Source organism: Borostomias antarcticus (genome assembly GCF_949987555.1).
Source record: "Borostomias antarcticus genome assembly, chromosome: 5".
NCBI lineage: Eukaryota > Metazoa > Chordata > Actinopteri > Stomiiformes > Stomiidae > Borostomias > Borostomias antarcticus.
Genome location: NC_140238.1, coordinates 16539848 through 16559642, shown reverse-complemented (window position 1 = coordinate 16559642; position 19795 = coordinate 16539848). Strand labels below are relative to the sequence as shown.

The 19795-nt window shown below is 45.5% G+C and overlaps 3 protein-coding genes across 3 annotated transcripts; all 3 read right to left on the bottom strand.

Moving 5' to 3' along the window:
- Window positions 1–138: 138 nt before the first annotated feature.
- Window positions 139–2427, bottom strand: mrps26 (mitochondrial ribosomal protein S26). Its single transcript, XM_084437950.1, has 4 exons — window positions 2058–2427; window positions 1643–1789; window positions 1167–1290; window positions 139–560 (listed from the first exon to the last, which is right to left on the bottom strand). The coding sequence occupies exons 1-4, from the start codon at window positions 2276–2278 to the stop codon at window positions 429–431; spliced, it is 624 nt and encodes a 207-aa protein (XP_084294076.1). The 5' UTR covers window positions 2279–2427; the 3' UTR covers window positions 139–428.
- Window positions 2428–3229: 802 nt separating this feature from the next.
- On the bottom strand, window positions 3230–6306 carry neff2 (neuronal intermediate filament family member 2). Its single transcript, XM_084438855.1, has 3 exons — window positions 5114–6306; window positions 4470–4594; window positions 3230–4375 (listed from the first exon to the last, which is right to left on the bottom strand). Exons 1-3 carry the CDS (start codon window positions 6134–6136, stop codon window positions 4315–4317), a joined length of 1209 nt encoding a protein of 402 aa, XP_084294981.1. The 5' UTR covers window positions 6137–6306; the 3' UTR covers window positions 3230–4314.
- Window positions 6307–8721: 2415 nt separating this feature from the next.
- LOC311308874 (nanos homolog 1-like) lies at window positions 8722–9402 on the bottom strand (the record flags this gene model as incomplete). Its single annotated transcript, XM_084437947.1, has 1 exon — window positions 8722–9402. The coding sequence occupies one exon, from the start codon at window positions 9400–9402 to the stop codon at window positions 8722–8724; it is 681 nt and encodes a 226-aa protein (XP_084294073.1).
- Between the last annotated feature and the right edge of the window lie 10393 nt (window positions 9403–19795).

Genomic DNA, 19795 nt, shown 5'->3' with positions numbered 1-19795 from the left:
TGGCAAACGAGACCCCTTGCCAAAGCATCCCAGATGCTAAAAAGTTGACATGCTGAATGTCACGCCAACGAATGTCACACTGTTGGCAACATTGTGCCAATATATGCTTGCCATCTCTCTGTGTCAACGATTGCTCTGCATACAGTGACACAATAAGGACACAAGAAACCAGTGGAAAGCTTGAGAAAATGTTCTGTACAATATTATTTATTACACACATAATGAAAATGTTAGACTTTGTAATTAGCAGGAGTACTTCCACTATCTACAGTATACACAAGAAGTCTTGGACACATTTGGTGGACTGGTGAAAGACAAACTTAACCAGGGACTGCTTATGACCACACTCGGAGCAGACATTGGCTCCCATAACAACCGTAGGAGAGAGAAAGACCACAAGCTTCTACTTCTGAATGCCGGCAAGAAAGTCATTCCAGCACTGTCCGCTTCACCACACGGCCATCCTTATCAATGGCAAAGTTATAGTTATGTGGATTGTCCAGGGCTTCTTCAATGCATTGGTCCACATTCTCCATGGTGATAAAGCTCTTTGCCTCCTCCTGTTGGACGTTAGAAGTGGTGTATTAGCAAAAGCAACATATTTCTGTATTCAGCTGGCAGCCTTGTTAGACCAGCATGACTATCCATGGATCCCGGGCCCTCTCCCAAAAGCTTTGAGTAGCTTATTTGGGGGACCTGTTCACACGTTCTATCCCTACTTTTCTGCTATGCATCGTGGCTGTGGTTATTACTTCGGTGTGTGTGTGAGTGTGAATAAATCAAATCAAATCAGAGAAACAGAATGTTGAGCTTGTGAAATCAGGGTTGTTTCACAAGGCTGTGTGTAACCCATAGGTTTCGGCATGCCCAGGGTGGATTCAAACCCGGGTCTCCTGCGGGACCGATCACTGTTTTAACCAGCTACGCTGATGAAAAGCTAGCCCTTCATCGGTGCGGGTGGATGGTATTTCTACTGGGGGAGTGAGTTTAACTAGCAACTCGCTACCTACTCAGGACTCACGAGAACTCTGATTCACTCGGTTACATTAACACCTGGTTACATAGGTAGTTAGTACCAGCTGAGTGAACATTAACACAAGTGAATGCATGTGAACTATACAATGCTGCACTGTATCATACCAAATGCAAATCTGAGAGCCTCATACCTGCAGTTGCAAGATCTCCCTTTCTTTCTGTGCGACAAAGTCCTGCATTAACCGTTCTTGCCGGATGGCCTCCTCCTCCTTCTTGAACTCAGCTACTTCCAGTTCTTTTTGGACCCTCAGTTCTCTGAAGCAAAATTGGACATGCTCTTACTTATTTGTATTAGTACTATGGTAAATGGTAAACGGACTGCAGTTAGTATATCGCGCTTTTATCCAAAGCACTTTACAATGACCTCTCATTCAACCATTCACACACCAATGGTGGCGGCGGCCTTGCGAGGTGCCCATTGGGAGCAATTTGGGGTTCAGTGTCTTGCCCAAAGACATTTCGACACGCAGACAGGAGGGATACGAACTGCCGACCCAACGATCATTGGACGATTTGCTCTACCTCCTGAGGCACAGCCGCCCCCAGTACTATAGAGGGTTGAAATGATCTACTGGGTTGGACCCACTGTGAACTCGGTATTCCCCACCTGAGTTTGCACATGCGGAGGTTCTCAGCATCATTCGTGGCCATGAGGGAGCGGTGCTCCTCGGCCTCCTGTCTGGCCCTCTCCTCAGCCAGAGATCCCACCTCCTCCTGGTACTTCTTCCTAAGCACCTCCTCCTTGAACTCTAAGCTGAGAATACATCAAGACAACTTCTTATTAGACAGGAGGGCTAATGCATTTTATCCCTCCAGCTTCCACAATGTCATCTAGACAATACAGTAGCACACCAGCGAGTTGAAGTTGGCTAATAACCACTGGAACACATCCAGCAATGTTACTAGCATGCAGCACTGCTAGCGTTAGTTGCAGGCAGAGGCAGGGAGAAAGACAACGCATCTTGCAACCTGATAATGAACACTACTGATTAACTTCCCCTGACAATGATGCTGTAACTTACCGAAGTGCCCTCATGATTAAGTCATACTCTGTAAATCGCTCTTTGAGAACCACCATCTCAACTGGGTCAACAGGAGGTGGTACTTTAAGTCTCCCTTCTTTTGACTTTGCCTTCGGGTCGTTGCGGGACTTCCTACCCCTGAGAGCCTCCACAAGCACGCCACCCCGGGGTGCGAGAAGACGAACCACAGGGGCACACGTTCTAGTTAGGACTTTAAACATTTCTAAGATTAACCATAAAAGACAGACAGCTAAATACAATACATGTGCTGCAAATATGGTAAGTTAACTATTAACTATATAATAACATTTCAATACAATGCGCCCATGTAAGAGATAACATTGAAATAGCTTAGCTAAATGAAGCAGCCATATTGTTGTCCTTTGACCAACCGGAAGCATCTCGGTATTCCTTTCCTTTCCGCGACTGCCACCTACCGTTGAGGTTATAGCTATACCTCCATGGCTTATAGAGGTAAATATCACCATAGGTATTACTGATTAGGCTAACTGATGTGTTCATTGAGCCTCATTAATAGCAACGTTCGTTCGACCAATTATGAAAAATCAAACTGTAAAGTCACTACAACAATCTCTCGCTCTCTCTTTCTCTCTCTCTCTCTCTGTGTAGGGATACCCCCTCTCTCATGTATACTTCCTAAAGGTGAAAGGGGTACACATATGAGTGCATATTAAAACAATATACTGCTTATTTAATTCTGAGAATTGCAGTTGTTGGCTTGAGTATTCAAATCAGATATATAGCCTGCTACCTCTAAAATTATGGATGGTCACTAGACATATTTCATCTTGCTAGGCCTACAGCTGACATAATCAAGTAGCCTACTAACAATTAAGGTTTTAAAAGGATAAATGCCTCTATGACCCAACGTCTCTTCAATGAGTTCTGTAAAAAGGGAAGTGCTTTAACTTGCTGACTAAGTGCCAACACATTACTAGCCAGCTGCCAGCACAATGGAATTGTGGGATATGCTGCAGTGCTGCTGCTATTGTCTGCCTGCAACTCGCCTGGGAGCTCCCTCTTCACAGCATCACAATAATCAGACCATTATAGTAAAGAGTTGCGTATATTTACAGTGTAGCAAACCGAATGCCAGTGGAATCTATGTCTAATAAAATGTCTGCAAACCCAGCAAGAACACATGCACTCAATTGGAGTTTAGTTATGTCATTTTATTCAGCACGTTGCTGGCACTTAGAAGCGTATAGGGTGCAGACTTTGTATAGTTCCACAGATTAAAATCACCATCCAGATCTAAGATTGGCATGTCCACAACAAAAAGCTTCAGTTACCAGGCTAGTTTGTATTGTTTACTTTAGCTTGTATGCTTCATTGAGTGAACAGAAAAGGGCTAAAACAAGCTATTTCTAGCATCACAGGGAGAAACCAGTAACAAATCTTCCATGATATTTTCATGCAGTCTTCCATGATATTTTCTTTATATAAAGAGAAAGTTGTTATTACGAATTTAGATTGATTAATAATTTGCCAAATAAGTGAGCTAAAACTAATTCTCATCTCCACCTCAGCTCATGGCAGGACATGCAAATATCAGGGAAGAATAACATAAGGAAACAAATAACTGCTTACAATGGAAATAAACGTTTAAGGTTACTGGTTCACATACTACCAAACCAGGGGTGCAGCACAATGTCCTGTTAGTAGAGTCCTGAATAAATATGCCAGAGGTTCCTTGCATCACCGGAAGATAAAGTCCAAGCATCCAAAGCTGAATTAAATATTAATAATGTCCTCTGGCACAAACAATTGGTTAAATGTTTGCACAGTGGGGCTTGGGAAGGGTCAAAGGCTGAGCCTTGATGCTTGGAGTTTATCTGTTGTAGTGGAAGGGAACTCTACTAAGAGAACATTGTTCTTCAGCTCAGCTATGACTAATGCAGTGCAGCCTCTCAGCATTTTTCTGTTGCCATCTTGTTAATGTGTCAGAACGTGTGGAGAAGAAGGGGGACTGTCTGGTGGACCTCTTGTATACAACAAGGGCGCATCTGTCTTCGGAAAATGAGCTTTAGATGGAGTTCAGTTGAGCTGGGCCACAGAATTTAGTCGGTTTCATTAGATGAGAAGTAAGAGAAGGAGGGAGGGGAAAAGAGGAGTAGGGATTACAGAATGTGTAGGAAATGAATTTCAGGTATCAGGAAGAAATGCTATGAGAATGGGATACGGGTATAAGGGTAAGGGATCGGAGGATTTAAGGTATTGCTCTTTAGGTGAGAGTTTAGGTTTGGGGATGAAGGGAGGAGAAGGTCAGTCTGAACTCTTCGCCCTCCAGAAGTTTCCTGTGAAGAAAATAATAGAATATATGAGTCATATAAAGGACATAGACTGACATCTGAGATGAAAATATTACGCCAACTAAAGCCAAAGGAATACCTGTATGCAGCTATCTCAATGTCAAGGGCCATCTTGACATTGAGGAGGTCTTGATACTCTCTCAGGTAACGAGCCATCTCCTGCTTGGCATCGGCGATATCCCTCTCCAAATCATTTATCCTCACCTAGAAGAAGAACACAATGACATCAATAAAACTCAAATGGTCTAAGGACAATATTCCCAACCATATCAAGGATATAAACCTGGAAAGGCATTATAATGATAGTCAGTTTTAAACATTAAGTAGACATAGCTAGAATACAGATTTGGATGTGACCTTTCTTTTTCATGTTACTGTTCTCCATCGGGCAGACAGTCACCTTGCAGACAATCACCTCTACACAGTAAGCCTCAAAAGCAGCCGGACTGATCGCCTCTGAGTTCAGCTGCAGCGAGGGAGGGGGTAGCCTGGCGCAGGGAGCATTAAATAGTGCCCCCACAGCAGCAGAGGATTGTGTTAAGACCAAATGCATGGCTTCTCTTTTGTCTAACCATTTGAGTAGTCTGCCCTCAAACTACCACTGTGGCGACCCCTCTTCATGTTTTCTTCTCAGCGTAGCCAGGTTAACGCTGCAGACAGACACACAGAGACACTGAGAGTATTATTCACCACCACACACTCCAATATGTGAACTTCCTGTACCTGGTACTTGGCCACCTCTTTGCCCTGCGTCTCCTCCAGCTCTTCCAGTTGTTTGTGAAGGGATTCGATGACGTTCCGCAGGGTCTCGATCTCTGAGGACCGGGACTGGAGCAGCCGGCGGTACTCCATGGTCTCCTCCCGGATGGCGTGGACCGCCTCGTTGTTCTTGCTGGCCATCTCCGCCACACTAGCAAACTTGCTCCGGTACCAGTCCTCGGCCGCCTGCATGTTCTTGTTGGCCAGCCGCTCATACTGGACCCGTATCTCCCGGAGGGCGGCGGAGAGGTCGGGCCTGGACACCTCCACGTCCACGCTCACGCTGGCCGCCTGCAGCTGGGCCTGCAGCTCTGTCTGCTCCTCGGCGAACACCTTCTTCAGGAACGCCACCTCCTCCGCCAGGGAGAGCACGCCGGCCTCGGCGTCGCAGTTGGAGAGCGCGGCCTTGTCGGCCTCCTCCCGGGCCCTCTGCAGGTTCTCCTCGGCGTCCAGGCGCAGGCGGGCCTCCTCCTCGTAGCGCTCCTTCAGCTGCCCGTACACGTCCCTCAGGTAGTCCCTCTCCGCCTCCATGCGCATCTTGGCGCCGCTCTCGGTGTCGATCATGGCCCTCAGGCTGCGTGCCTCCCCCTCGTACAGGCCCTGCAGGCGGGTCGGGTTGCTCTGCCGCCGGCGCCGGAGGGACTCTAGCTCCGCCAGCAGGGCCCGGTTCTGCTGCTCCAGGCGCCTCACCTTCTCGATGTAGGTGGCGAAGCGGTCGTTCAGGCCCACCAGCTGCTCCTTCTCCTGGGACCGCAGGCCCAGCAGCTCCGCGTTGAGGGAGCTGGCCTGGGCCAGGTCCATCCTCTCAGATGCGTCCGGCAGGGCGGACGAGGCCAGCCGCAGGCTCCGCTTCCCAGACACCAGGGCACGGGGCGAGGAGGAGTAGAGGAGGGAGGAGGAGGAGGAGGACATGGAGGATTTGGTGGTCCGAGAGCCTCTGTAGCTGTCCCAAGGGCGGCGGTAGGAGATGTAGGAATCGTAGCTCATGGTGGATTTTTAGTTTAGTTTCTTTTTAAAGTTTGTTTGTTTTATGAAATTATGATGTGGATGTTTTGGTTTCAGAAGTTTTTCGAAGTCCCCCTTGTTCTGCACACCATCGGTGACGATGAGCGAGCGTTTTGCACTGCACCAGCTCGGAGATGCTGCAGAGTCCTGGGTTTTATACCGCCTGGCTGCCCCCACCCCCTCCAGCCTCGGAGAGATGCATCACCACTGTCAGCACCTGCTGGCCAATAGGAGGCTGCTGCAATGAGGTAAAGGGAACATGGTTTTCTCTCTCTCTCTCTCTCTCTCTCTCTCTCTCTCTCTCTCTCTCTCTCTCTCTCTCTCTCTCTCTCTCTCTCTCTCTCTCTCTCTCTCTCTCTCTCTCTCTCTCTTCACAGTACTCAGCAGAGTAGCTGCAGAAGGAGCGTTTTCGGAAAGCCTTACCTGAAAGACAATGAATTATATGTTCATCACCGTTATTTTGTGGCTTCTAAGAGTTTTACAGGACAGCCCCTTTATATGTTGTGACTTGTTTATCCAACCAATGTAAAGGAAAAAATACAGATGGGGGGGGATCAATTCCCAATCAAAGCAAGGGGATAGTTATTCTCTGATGTGGTCAAACATGGCGGTGTTTTCTCAGTGCTGTGGTGTGTCTGTTGGGCTCCAAAGCCTCAGCGTTTCAGTTCCCAGTGTATCTATTTCAATAGCAAAGTGATGAGTCACAGATGTTGCTCCGACCGTGAAGATCTGTCAGACTGACAACCCCAGGGAAATGGATCAGCTGACACAGAGGAGTGGTCTTCCAGTGGGGGTTTTCAAGCACTTGACTGTCTAGTCGGAATTAAATATTGTAACCTGCTGGGCACGTTTTTTAAATTAATTGTAGGTCTATATGATTCTGAATGCAAATAGCACAAACATTATTTCTGGGAATCTCATTATAGTGGTGGATATCAAACTTGTCTAGATATACCAAGCTGCCCAGCAGAACTCCTGAGTTTCATCTTGGATAAGAAAGGATGGTATTTCCCAGATGCATCTCATCGTATCCTCCGTGTCACTATGATAGTAGTTTTCGTGTGAGCCCGCTGTTATTCTGTCCAATTGTAACTAAGGTATTTTAACAGTAGATGGCGCTATTGCAAAGCTGTTACATAAAGTCTACAGCGAACACCTCTACTCAGAAGAGAGTTGACATGTTGTAGACTAATACCCCTAATACCTCCATGGTTGTAGATAGAAACACAAATGCTCTTCTGCTGGTATCCATCATGTTTCAACATGCAGACTTGTGATCAGACCCATAAAGAAGGCTAAAACCCTTGGCTATAGGGTAAAACTGATCACAGGCTTTGTTTGATTTCCTAAGCTCTTTTGCAACTGGTCTTCATTTATAACTAATTTGTTAGGCATATTAGCTGTGGTTTTTGACCACATATGCATCCCACACAGAATATGTCTTCCAGTATTAAGGCATTAGTCAAATGAATGTAAGCTATAAGATGTTTATTCAGAGGTGATGGACAGTGAATGTTTCCCAGACTTATACATGCACAGGAACAAAATAAGAAAATAAAATGGTTCGTTTTCAGTTAAAGGCTTTGGAATAGCAGGCTACAGCCTCTCTCAAAATTATTCACCCCTTAATATATTTTCAAGAAATTGTAAAATAGAAACAACTTGTAATGAAATGTGGCTACTATTCATCATGGGTCAACTGGTTCTGTTTAGCCAGGTATACAGTACTAAGTAGAACTAATCATTTTAGATGTGCAATGCAAACATAACATAATTTAACAGAGGCTTCTTTTTAAAACACTTAAACTCAGCAACAAATTATGTGCATCACCACAACTTAGTCTCATTGCATTTTCATGATTTTCAATAAGTTTGAGTGCTTCATAGTCTTAGTAATCATGATGGAAGAGCCATTTGATGTAGAATAAACAACACACTATGGTACAAACAATACAGAAATAACTTTTTCATTTCATATAAATTGTATTCCTTTGGTAGAAAACAACTTCCAAAACTGTGCAGTCCATCAACATAAAGACATTGATTTCTATTTTATCAATAAAATCCATTGATACAAAATTCAGTCAAGTAGGCCTAACATCAAGAATGATATAATGGATATTTCTTTGAGTTTAATGTATTTTGTACAGTGCGGTGCAGGCCTACTGATAAAGTACTTTTTGATAGGCTACTTGAATCAGCACTATAGCGCACCCAAAGTTACTGCACAAGTAAATAGGCATTGCAAACAGTCATTCATATGTCGAACTATACTTTGGTTCATTCATGTAATCTTTACATTTGTGGACACTTTTTCAAGTTCACACAACATAAAGTGAGTGTGATGTCTCGTGCCCAAAATATTCAATTAAGTGGCGATGACAGTTCATCCAGATAAAATGAAAATTGTATACAAAACAATGACAATTATGAAAATTAGGCTACGTTTGAACTGCAGAACAGTTTGATTTTCAGGCCTCGGTTGCGTTGGGACAAATTGAAAATTTTAGGCATATTGTTATACAAAGCCATTTCTCACTAGATCAAAGAATGGAACGTTTTCCTTTTCAAAATATTTTCAGCCTCTTATTGCCACCCACCGCTCTCCCTCCCCTCACCACTCGCTGGCTTGACTGATCCTTTGAAAGTGGGCAGTACTTTATGGTGTGCGCATTGTCTCCGTTGGCACTGCAGAGTGGGCAAGTGTATGCTCGGAGAATGGGGCATACGACTCTACCATCTGGCGTCTTTAAGACATGAGACCCATACACTTCCTCCGGCGCTCCGTTATTCCGACAGAAGACGCAGATCTTCGGCTCTTGTTTGCTTCTCTGCGTCTTGCGCCTTCTATCCACACCGAGGAGATCGAGGCCAGCAAAATTTCCCCTGAAGGCAGAATCCCTGTCTGCAGCTGGGGTGTCAGTTGTAAGATCTTCGAATGGGCTGAAAAGTGAGAGGCGCTCCCTCAGATCGAGGATGGAGACATGCGGGGAACTGGTGGATGAGCAGCGGCAATCCAAGTGTCCATTACCGTCTCCATTGTGTCCAATTACGCAAGAGCATATCGGCGCATCATCTAAACCCAGGGTTGCTTTGAGAGACTCTGTGATAGAATTGGGATTATGGGACGGGTTGCCTATCTTATTTTTAGAGACAAGTGTCGACAGACCGAGATAATCGTTCCAAAAATTAAACGTATAATCGTAAGGAGAGCGCGTATCCAAGTAGCTGTGATCTAGGAAATCCATTCTTCCTGAGTTGGATTTCACAGATGTGCGTTGCTGGATAAAGAAGTTGTCTGCATGCGGAGAGTGGAGCACCTTTGTCCTCCTGCCTCTTGCTCAATATGCAGCACGCTGAACAGACTGGCGCTGATATAAGTTCCACCAGAATGAAAAAAGGGGCGGGGTTCCATCCAAACCCGGATTTATTGTGACCCCTATGCACAAGACAGGCGCTCTCGAGCTTGCACTAGCAGAGCAGTTCTTCTGAATGATCCAGACATGAGACTGTGAAGACTATACACTCCAATGTAAACAGATTGGGCTAATCAGCCATAAACACTGACATTAATGATTCACACACTAAATAGGCTACTTTTGATAGCCTATATATATATATAGGCTATGTCACTATTACAGTCTATTCTATTTTTCCAGTGTAAAATTGTGTGTTGATGAAAGCAGTGTAGACCATTCTGTATGGAGATCCTCTCTGCACCTGTTCTCTGTCCCTCGGGTAACGGGCTTTGTGCTCACAGGCCAGCCTTTTTCTGCTCCATTGTCTCCTCTTCTGTGCAGGCCGTTTAACTTCATTGATATGCATTAAAGCAGAACGCGTGGGTGTGTGTGTTTGTCTGTGTGTACGTGTGTCTGACCATAATGGCCTCAGAGCAGACATTTACTGTAGAGATTGGTGTAAAGATGACTTCTGAGATAAGTCATATAGTCACGTGGATTGTTATGGCAATCAAGGTTCAACAACAGGAGTGGAAAATGTAAATTTGTTTTTGGTTATGCGCTTGATAGGCTGTTCCTCATAGCATACCTTCATAAAGTCTGTTTTGATGGTGAAAACCCCCCAGAACAGAGCTTGAGGAAACACATGTCAGGGAAACACTTTATCACGCGTGGATATGTGGGCAATATATTACCATCAGAATACACCACACGGTCCATTTTCAAGGTCACCTCGAGCATACACGCACAAAGGAAACCACGAGAGCCTTTAAAAGATAAATTGCTGCCATATCACAATGGAAAATTACATAGGGGCCTGTCTGACAAGTGTCTGTTTGGGTATGCCATGAGTTTTCAGTCTGTGCTGTCACAAGAAATTCTGTGTGATGGAAGAAAATGTGAGAACGGAGTACCGTTACACAGTAAAGATGGGGTCTTTTCATTGCTTTAACAATGTAATTTCTTTGCCTTCGCCCCGTTGCAGATCGGCCTGATCTCCAGAACGTCGTCCAGAAGGTGCCCAGAGCGGGAGCTGAGGGGCCCCGGAGAGAGACTGAGGGCCAGGGCTTCTCCCCATTCATCACTGTCAACTTAAATGGGAAATTAACAAATCCTCTAATTAAAAGAGCTCCCCAGACTGATGGGCGTGTGTGTGTGTGTGTGTGTGTGCATGTGTACACACACAAACCCACACACTCACACATACACAGACACACATAACATGTGTATGTGTGCGGTTGCGTTGTGTATGTTTACACGAGGAGGGGTGAAGCGCCGCCACGTGCCAGCTGCACCGCTTTGTGCTACAGTAGCTACAACACCCTGGCACAAGATATACAGCAGGCCCTCACCCAGGCCCCCCGCCACTGCATCAGTTGCATAATATAAATAATGTAGCTGCTGGAGCAAGCAGCTACTTCAGGATCACTGCCCTCCCCAGACTTCGGGGGGGTTGGGGGGAGTGGCCCCTGACCTCTACTCCTCCTCCTGGGAATGGGCTGCATCTCTAACGGTTCATCCCATCTGTAGGCCTTTCCTCCTCCTGCCCCTGGTCCCCAGGAAACCCCCTGGTCTCCGGGTCACCCCAGACACGTGTCACGGTCACCAGCAGCAAGGGGAATACTAAACAAGGGGAGGTCAGCCGCAAATTAGGGGACGTCTTTCAGCCTGTCAAGTGCTCTGTCATGGCCCCCAGCTTCCTGAGTGTCTGCTACCCCCCCCCCCCACCCCCACCCACACCAACAACACCGCCACTCCAAATCCACACAAACACATCATATGAGCCAAATGTTTATAATAGACGTATACTTGGACACGGAGAGAGCTTCGTCTTCTAATCCAGCACTCTGAGATCAGTCCACATCAGCTCTGAGGAACATGTCTAATGTTTCAGCTCCATAAAATTCCATGAAGGAAATCTTATCCTTTCACAAAGCAAATTATTATTTGGTCTGTCATTTTATATTCATATTTCAATACTTACTTGCACACTTTCTCAAGTAAATAAAAAACGAACTGTCTAGCTTTAGTTTGACCTTCACAGGCTGCACGTGATCAGTTCAATGTTATATTATAAGATAAGATCCCAAAAGGTTGGTTGATATTGAATCTTGAGATCATCAATCCTTCAATCTGAAAGGGATATTTCTTTAATGTCACGTAAAACAATAGCAGAGTTGATATAGCCACCTCCATCACCACCATAGAGAGAGAACATATCAGGTGGTGATTGTGGGAGGGGTGGGAGGGGGGGGGGGGGGCAGTATGGATACAGGACTCAGAAACTTGTTCAACTTCCCTAGATAGGAGGGGATTAGAGTGGGAAACGCTGCGAGGGGTGTGAGTGCACCATTACAATGGGACAGAGAGGATTAGGGGGGATTCTCTGGGCCCCTCCAATGCCCTGCTCTCTGAGAGGAGTGCACAGCATGGAGCACCTTGGTTCGGGACAACCAAAAGCACTTCCCATGAACCAGCAATCCCTTTTTAATGATGCAGAGAAAATTCCTCAGTGGGTGATTATCGCAATGAGAGAGTTTCATTCCCCAGTCGCCACTGTCAGGTATGCCAGGTCGAGTGTATTCAACTGTGTGACTAGGTCAGGCAAGGGAACGGCAACGGTGTGGATGTGCAGCAACAGAAAACAGTAAAAATTGACTTGCGCCTCTCAAATCTCTCTTTACTTTCAAATGTGTGCCTGCACTTCTTACTTGCTGCTGTGTTGTGTGTTAAGGATGAGAGGAGCTCAGTGTAATTCTATCAGAGTGTGGGCTCACTCAAGCAGATGTGAGCAGTTGGAGATTACAGTTACTCACGAGTAATTCAAGCTCGTCTGTCTCATGCAATCTGATGTCCGAGGCGGCAATACAACTATCCCTCTCATCCACATCATCACATAAAATGCATTATAAAACTGAGTAATGTCCAAAAGAGAAAAATCCCCCCCCCACACACACACACCACTGGTCAGCCTTCCCATCTGTAGACCACAACCCAGCGAACCCATGTGCAGGTCAGATCTGGTGGTGTGCTGGTCGATGGATACCCCCCAAGACCACAGATGGGCACCCCATCTCCCCACCCACCCCCTCACACAGACTGCCCCAGCCTGGCCACGCAGCTGGGCCACCCTGAGAGAAACCCAGGTCCTCTGTATCTGTCAGCCTGATCTTATTACAGAAGGCCAGGAGCCTGGCTCAGACACACAAACACACACACACACACACACACGCGCACACGCACGCACGCAGACACGCACGCACACACACACGCACGCACGCACACACACACACACACACACACACACACACACACACACACACAGGGGAGACAATATTAACATGCCTGTCGGAGGAAGCTCTCTGAGAATTAGGGAATGTTGGGCACGTACACTTATGGTACAGTGAAAGAGAAGGAGTTAGCTGGAGCATGTGTGGATCAGATCTGGTCCATATGGGAGCTATCTGCTTTCATCTAATGGGTGAACTCCAGGTCATTTGCATCGGCGAGACCTTTTTTCCATTATAAATCAAATGACACTTTCATCTCATGATATTTGAAACAGAGAGAAACGATGGAGAAAGTGAATATATTTTTGAAATACCATTCACAATAGCCTAGCTGCCTGCCCTAGTGTGTGTCTCTCCTTTGACTGACAGCTCTGAAAATACGATGAATGAGATCTTTCCAGGAAGGTCAAGGTCGATGCTCAGTGTATTTGCTTTTGTGAGACAATCCTTTTCCCCCAAAAAAGCATCTACATTTATAATTCATTCAGCATATAAAGACAGGTTTGACTGACAGGCCGTGAAGGGCACATGGGAGCTGTAATATTCATTAAGGTGAGGCATCATGCTGGATAGATTTCCTGCTTTGCACATTGATTTCCACATTTGGGTGATTAAGTTTATCATTTGGCCTGGGTCTCCATTAGCATGTGATTATTTGGGGTATCCTACGGAGAGAGAGAAACAAATTCCACTCTGAGAACAAAGGAAGGAAATGAGAATCCGTGCGGTCGGTCACCTGAGTGGCTCCTCTCAGGAGCTTAGGAACATGGCACAGAGCACGCCTGGATTCTGACTGGAGAATTGGGTATGGGACGCTTTTTGGCACTGGGGTGCCACTCAACCTCTCTCTCTCGTTCCCTCTCTCCCTCTCAAACGTTTCCCTCTCGTCTAGCTGACTCTTTTGTTTGTCAGTGTCCGGTTACCATGGATACCAGCCATCGCTCTATAAGAACCTCATCCCTCATCTAAATATCCGTAGTTATCTATGGTAATGACATGCACACACTATTATTGGTACTAATGAAATACATTTCATTGTCTGTGATAAGGCATAGAAAGCCTGCCTTCTCCATAGCCGTTTGGCCGTGTAGGGCCCTGCTGACAAATGTTCCATGGATCTGTGAGCACTTAATGCACCATTCTGATATGCACTGTGCCCAATAAAGCAACAATTATACTGCAGCTAATGTGTTGTAGAGATTGCTCAGCTGCACTGATTGCCCTGTGTGTGCTCTCTCCGCTGATATCATTTAATACTGATGGTTCCAGTTTTATCCCTTTGTACACAAACGTATACATCTGTAAAGGTATATGAAGGTACTGTACAGATGTGTAGCCTAACAATGGAGTTCGTAGAAAAACAACAAAAAGTGTCTAATAAAGTTTCACACGTCGCCTGTTTTGTTATTGCGGTGAGGGAGTCAGTGGTATGAAAGAGATGACTGCCTGTTGTTTTTATGGAAAATGAAATACGGTACAGCGCGTGCTCTGGCTCCGTCTCATCCAAAGCTATTCAACTATCAATAACTAGTCAAGGGGATGATCATAGCCCATTGAAAGCAGATGAGATGTGTTTCAATTATTGAAAGTCCTTGGAAGCAGGTGAATAATGATACCATCGATGTGAAGAGTTGTATTATCAGTATTCAAAATTATTTCACTACACTCCACCCACCCCACCCCACCCCCACCCACCACACACACACACACACACACACACACACACACACACACACACACACACACACACACTCCCTCAATGGCTCCTGTCATTTCCATGATGGTAATATCACAGAAAATGAGCATTTCATGCGCGCTAGTGGGTGCGCAAGCCAGTCCGGGGGTATGTCTTTAGATTGGGTGTTTAAGTCACTCTGCATTTCATGAGGCAATCCTGCCCGCTAACAGCTATCTCCTCGCTGTCCTCTGAGGAGTTGTCTAGGTGAAATGATTCTCTGCAGGCCTGAATAATGCATGAAATTACGTAATGCAAATGGAGCCTTTCTCTCCCTCGTCTCCCCCAGGCCGGGGCCCTTACCGCTGTGTTATGGCGGCAGGAGAGAGAAACAGTGGGAGTCCCCAGAGTACTGGTTCTGGAACAGAGAGGAAAAGGTCAATGGTGAACCCGGGGCTCTCCCACAAGCAGGTTGCAGAGTGAGCGTTGAGTTACTGCACAATGAAGTGCTGAGTGGAGCAGTTCCTATTCATAAGGCTATCATGGGAGGCTTATTGAGAGAAGGCAGTGAAATATTCATTAAGAACCAACCCTGCCTGTCCTCTCATTGTCTCTGTGCTACATTGGTATGGCGTACAGTATGGCGTACAGTAGCCCATATCTCAAGCTTAAGCTGAAATATCCTAGTGTATGTCTCACACAAGACAACCCCATTGCTTTGTTACAAGGCACTGAATTGGGCTACATTAAACTGTTGTTAAGTCTCTCCACTTCTGACAACCTGTCCCTCCTTCTGTGTTTCTCTCTCTCCCTCTCTCTCTCTCCGAGGGCAGTCGGTGGGGCTGAATGGCATTAATTGCCCCCCGAGATGACGGGCAGATGAAAGGGCAATAGCGGGACGTGGGGGCTGGCCACAAAGAGAGGCTGAGGGTGGCTGGCAGGTCTCACCGACATCAAAAGCAGATAAGGGGGCCTTCACACAATGGCTCCTGTTTTTTTTTTACTTAATCTTTAGAGTTTAGAGTTTCTTTGTGGCGGTCTCCTCTTTGTCCACTCTGTGTCAGGTATTAACACCAGTGGATTAAATTAGTGTTACGGAAAACATTGTTTGTGTTTTCCTCCATCAACCCAGTGCCTTCTTTTGTCCTGGGACTGATAATTGATTACTCCCAACAACAAGATCTGCAAGGTTTATGCTTTTCATTGTCATGCAATAAAAAGATGGAACTGGTCCCATGCTTGTCTAGGCAACAGCAATACAAAAATGCTTTCTTGCCTGGTAAAAGGATCAGAAAAACAGCTTTTAAAAAATGGCTCACATTTCCAAAGAAGCAGGTAAAAAATAAGAATGAGATCCGACACCTGGCCTCATCTCATCATCACAATATGAAAAGCATGCATGCCAGGTAATGAGCCGTGTTCACCTTCTCTCTCCCTCTCTCCCCTCACCAAAAGCCCAGATTCCTGTCATTCTCCAGCAAGGGCACGGTCTCCTGGTCCTCAGCCCAGGCTCAAGCAGCGTTCCATCTACTCATGAATAGGGCCAGTCACATTTCTGATAGCATTTAATGAAAAATCCGCCTGTGCTTCGGGGAGGAGGTGAAGGGAGGGGTGGGCTGCTACTGAGAGCTCAACAAAGACAGCCATTCACTAGAGTGGAAAGCGTAGATTGCAATTGCACCCCCCCCCCCCCACACACACACACACACACACATCCATGTGTGTGGAAACTGTCACACAAAGGGACAGGTGTCTGATGGTTTTAGGTTTCAGGCTCGTTGGTTTTTAGTAATGTAATAATAGAGAATCATTAAGGCTTATGAGGGGAGATGTGCTGCCGTTCAAATCTCATGTACATGTTACACTAGAAATGAGGTGGGGCCTTGAGGTTGATTTGTTTTCTGAGAATAAAACACCAACAACACCGCACACTCAACTTCTGTGGCTTTTTAGTGACATCCTTGACAGTGATATGTAAATGACAACCCCTCTCCTACCCACCAGTATCTTTTTGTTGTTCATATCAAGTCCCAAAGTGTGCCTGTGTTCCTGGATCATGATTTAGACAGGACATTTAGTCTCCAAATGCCCCCCCCCCCCCCCCACAATGCTGGGTGTTCAATCATGAAGTGTACACACACACCCCAGCGGGTGGGAACACCAGACTCTCATTTCCAAGCTTTCATCTCTAGTCTAGGATCTGATAGCAGGGGCCTGTGCCCTCACCTCTCTCCCGTCTCACATACTTATCACAGGAGAATAAACACAGAACTTACTTTGTTTGAGCTAGTTTTAGAGAATCTTCAAAGAGGGAGGCAGATCAAACACCAAGTAGAAGTACACCCTCCAGACGATTATGCAGATTAACAAGTGAATAAGAACACGTGTCCACCAAAGTGTTTATCAGAGTTCCAGACCGGGACATTTTAGAGTACTGACCCCTGTCCTCATGGTCACCCCTCTGCAGTCCTTGTTTTATGGTAAATGGTAAATGGACTGCACTTATATAGCGCTTTTCCACCTTAGCGGCACTCAAAGCGCTTTACAATGGCCTCTCATTCACCCATTCACACACCATGGGCAGTAGCTGCCATGCAAGGTGCTAACCTGCTCATTGGGAGCAATTTGGGGTTAGGCGTCTTGCTCAAGGACACTTCGACATGTGGACAGTCGGAGCTGGGATTCGAACCACTGACCCTTCGATCACCGAACGACCCGCTCTACCAACTGAGCTACAGCCGCCCCATTTTACAGAAAGCTCATGATTCCAGTAAGTGCTGATGAAACAGAGATCAGAGGAAGTCCTCACACTAAGAGAAGCTGATATACAGATGGTCTCTTTCTGCTTGTTGCACATGGAAAAGATAATCTATCCATTAATCACTATCATATGTGACAAGTGTACAGTCATAGAGTCATAACTGCGGGGTGCTGACAGCTGGACAGTGTTAGGGTTTGGGAAGGAGGGAGGAGGCACACGGTTTCAGATGAGGAGAGGGCGACACAGTGGAACAAGAGAGACATTTCACAATGGCAAATAGACGATCCAATAGACGATCGAAACTGACAATGTTTGATTATCTCACACACTTTGTGTTGAGGAGATGGAGATCTGTAGGATCATCTGCAAGGCAGTCGCGGTGAGAAGAGGGGGTACTGGGGTCAGATGTACGCCCAGCTCCACTCAGGAATCCGAGCCCTGGTGCATGTCTGAATGATGATCAACTGTAATTACCAAAGCAGTACCTGGCCTGCATACCAGGAGGCATCCCAAGATTAATGGCCCTCCTCTGGAAACGGAACAAAAGCCCACATTTTCTGAGGTAATGAATGGCCCAAGAAGTGAGGCGTCTCCACGCAGTGCTGCCAGCCTCCAGGGGGGTTCATTACAATGGCAGGAATGGAGGAGTTGGAGGCCACTGCAGAATCTTTAAACAGAGGAGTGGAACAGGGCCCAAATTCCTCCCGAGAGATCTTAGTGATAGTGCTAGTAGAAATCCTGTGCACAATCAACACTGAAATCAGACCCGGTCCAATTTGAAAACCAGGTATTGAAGTAAATCAGACCCGGTCCAAATAGCATTTGAAAACCAGGTATTTAAGTTACGAGAACTGTAGTCAAAAATGAGTTTCTCTTATATCTCTGGATTTGCTTGATTTGCATAGTCTTGATATTTTTCTTCAAGTGTTAACCCTTATCCCCATCAAGCATCTAATCCCACTAATTCTACATCAGAGCTTAACTAAGCTGATTGTCACACCTGCCAGGCATTCAATGAGAGGCAGTCATGCCATTAAACAGGATCTGTATGAAAGGAAGCAGGTTTCATTCCAACAGGAAGCACTATGGCACAGCCTCGAGGACTTCGTTTATCACCAGTGTCTCCTGTTGTATTTCACTAGCCACCGAATCGCTATGGAGATTGATGGTGACATTTCCTCCGTGCAACAGAGTTTAATCTATGGTTTCCAAAAACCAATGGCAAGAAAGAAAAAATGTTAAAAATATGCCTGCTACACAGTCAGATAAAGAGGCCATAGAACTCCATGAGGGAATTGTGGCTTACGAGGTCTGTGAAATGTGGAAATAAACATCAATTATTGGAAGTCAAAGTCCTTAGGGCAACAATGACAGGATTTACAAGCTGTAACCATTATTTTTCTCCCTGAACATTTTGCATCCAGGAACGTCAGTCGATAGCTGCATGAAATACAACCTCACCACAAACCCCGAAAGATTAGACTTCTACTGACTCACACAGGCAGCACACTTTTTTTTCTCTTTTTTACTATAGAAACCATATTAAACTGTAATATATTAATGTTCGGTTGCACTCGTGGGTGAGCACATAATATTGACATATTATCATATTGTTTATACAGTACCTTAATTCCAGACCTGCCCATCTGAACACCAGTGCTTGTGAAATACATTACACTCCAGTGACATGACACTACTTATGGAAGTCTGAAAGAGATGTGAGATTCAATATTTTACACTTCATTTTTCAAGGGAGACAACAAAGACAGTCATTATCCCCCTTTCTTACGTCACTCTTACCCCTGTGTATTTTACAACAAATGAAATAAGGTATGCACGCACGCACACATACATATCCATTTATCTTGTCTATGCAAATGACCCATAGGCAAATGAGGTAAATGAAAGCAGGTAATCAATCCACTAATTAGATTTGTGCTATTTCAACTCATTAAGATGACCTCTGACTGGTTGCAAAGGGAGGGTCAATCTCTCATTGTGACATACAATGTCCAATTTCAACAGATGCAGCAAAACTAAGAGATTTATTGAGTGGATCGTACAATGGTGAATAATGTAGTTTGCCTTACAAAGTGCCATTAAGTAGAAATATCATTAAAAGCCATCTCCTAGATGGAAACAACAGCAGCAATGTTTTGATTTAAACTCTGAGAAAAGTTATCTTCCAAGTTGATCATGGTTTAGCAACAGCAGCTGAATGTCATATAGCTGCACAAAGGAGATACCAGTGTTGATATGACTCAGCTGTTCCCCAATGTTGTAACAATATCCATTTCCTCATATTTGAACAACCAAGACATTCACAAGAATGTAATTTGTTACCAGAGGGATTCTAGGCATAGTTTAGTCATTGGTTAAGTAACAAAGAACAGGCAAGTGTGATGGAGAATGTCAGGCTTATTTTGTTCCCTACTGCTCCTGTTGGGTGGGTGTAAG

What these genes read in the sequence shown, in the direction of transcription:
- mrps26 (XM_084437950.1), bottom strand. Translation starts at nt 2,278, where the DNA reads ATGTTTAAAGTCCTAACTAGAACGTGTGCCCCTGTGGTTCGTCTTCTC. An exon ending in TTAATCATGAGGGCACTTCG is followed by an intron (nt 1,790 to 2,057) that starts GTAAGTTACAGC and finishes ATGTATTCTCAG; the next exon opens with CTTAGAGTTCAAGGAGGAGG. An exon ending in CTCCGCATGTGCAAACTCAG is followed by an intron (nt 1,291 to 1,642) that starts GTGGGGAATACC and finishes ATTTTGCTTCAG; the next exon opens with AGAACTGAGGGTCCAAAAAG.
- neff2 (XM_084438855.1), bottom strand. Translation starts at nt 6,136, where the DNA reads ATGAGCTACGATTCCTACATCTCCTACCGCCGCCCTTGGGACAGCTAC. An exon ending in AAGAGGTGGCCAAGTACCAG is followed by an intron (nt 4,595 to 5,113) that starts GTACAGGAAGTT and finishes TTCTTCTTCTAG; the next exon opens with GTGAGGATAAATGATTTGGA. An exon ending in ATTGAGATAGCTGCATACAG is followed by an intron (nt 4,376 to 4,469) that starts GTATTCCTTTGG and finishes TTTTCTTCACAG; the next exon opens with GAAACTTCTGGAGGGCGAAG.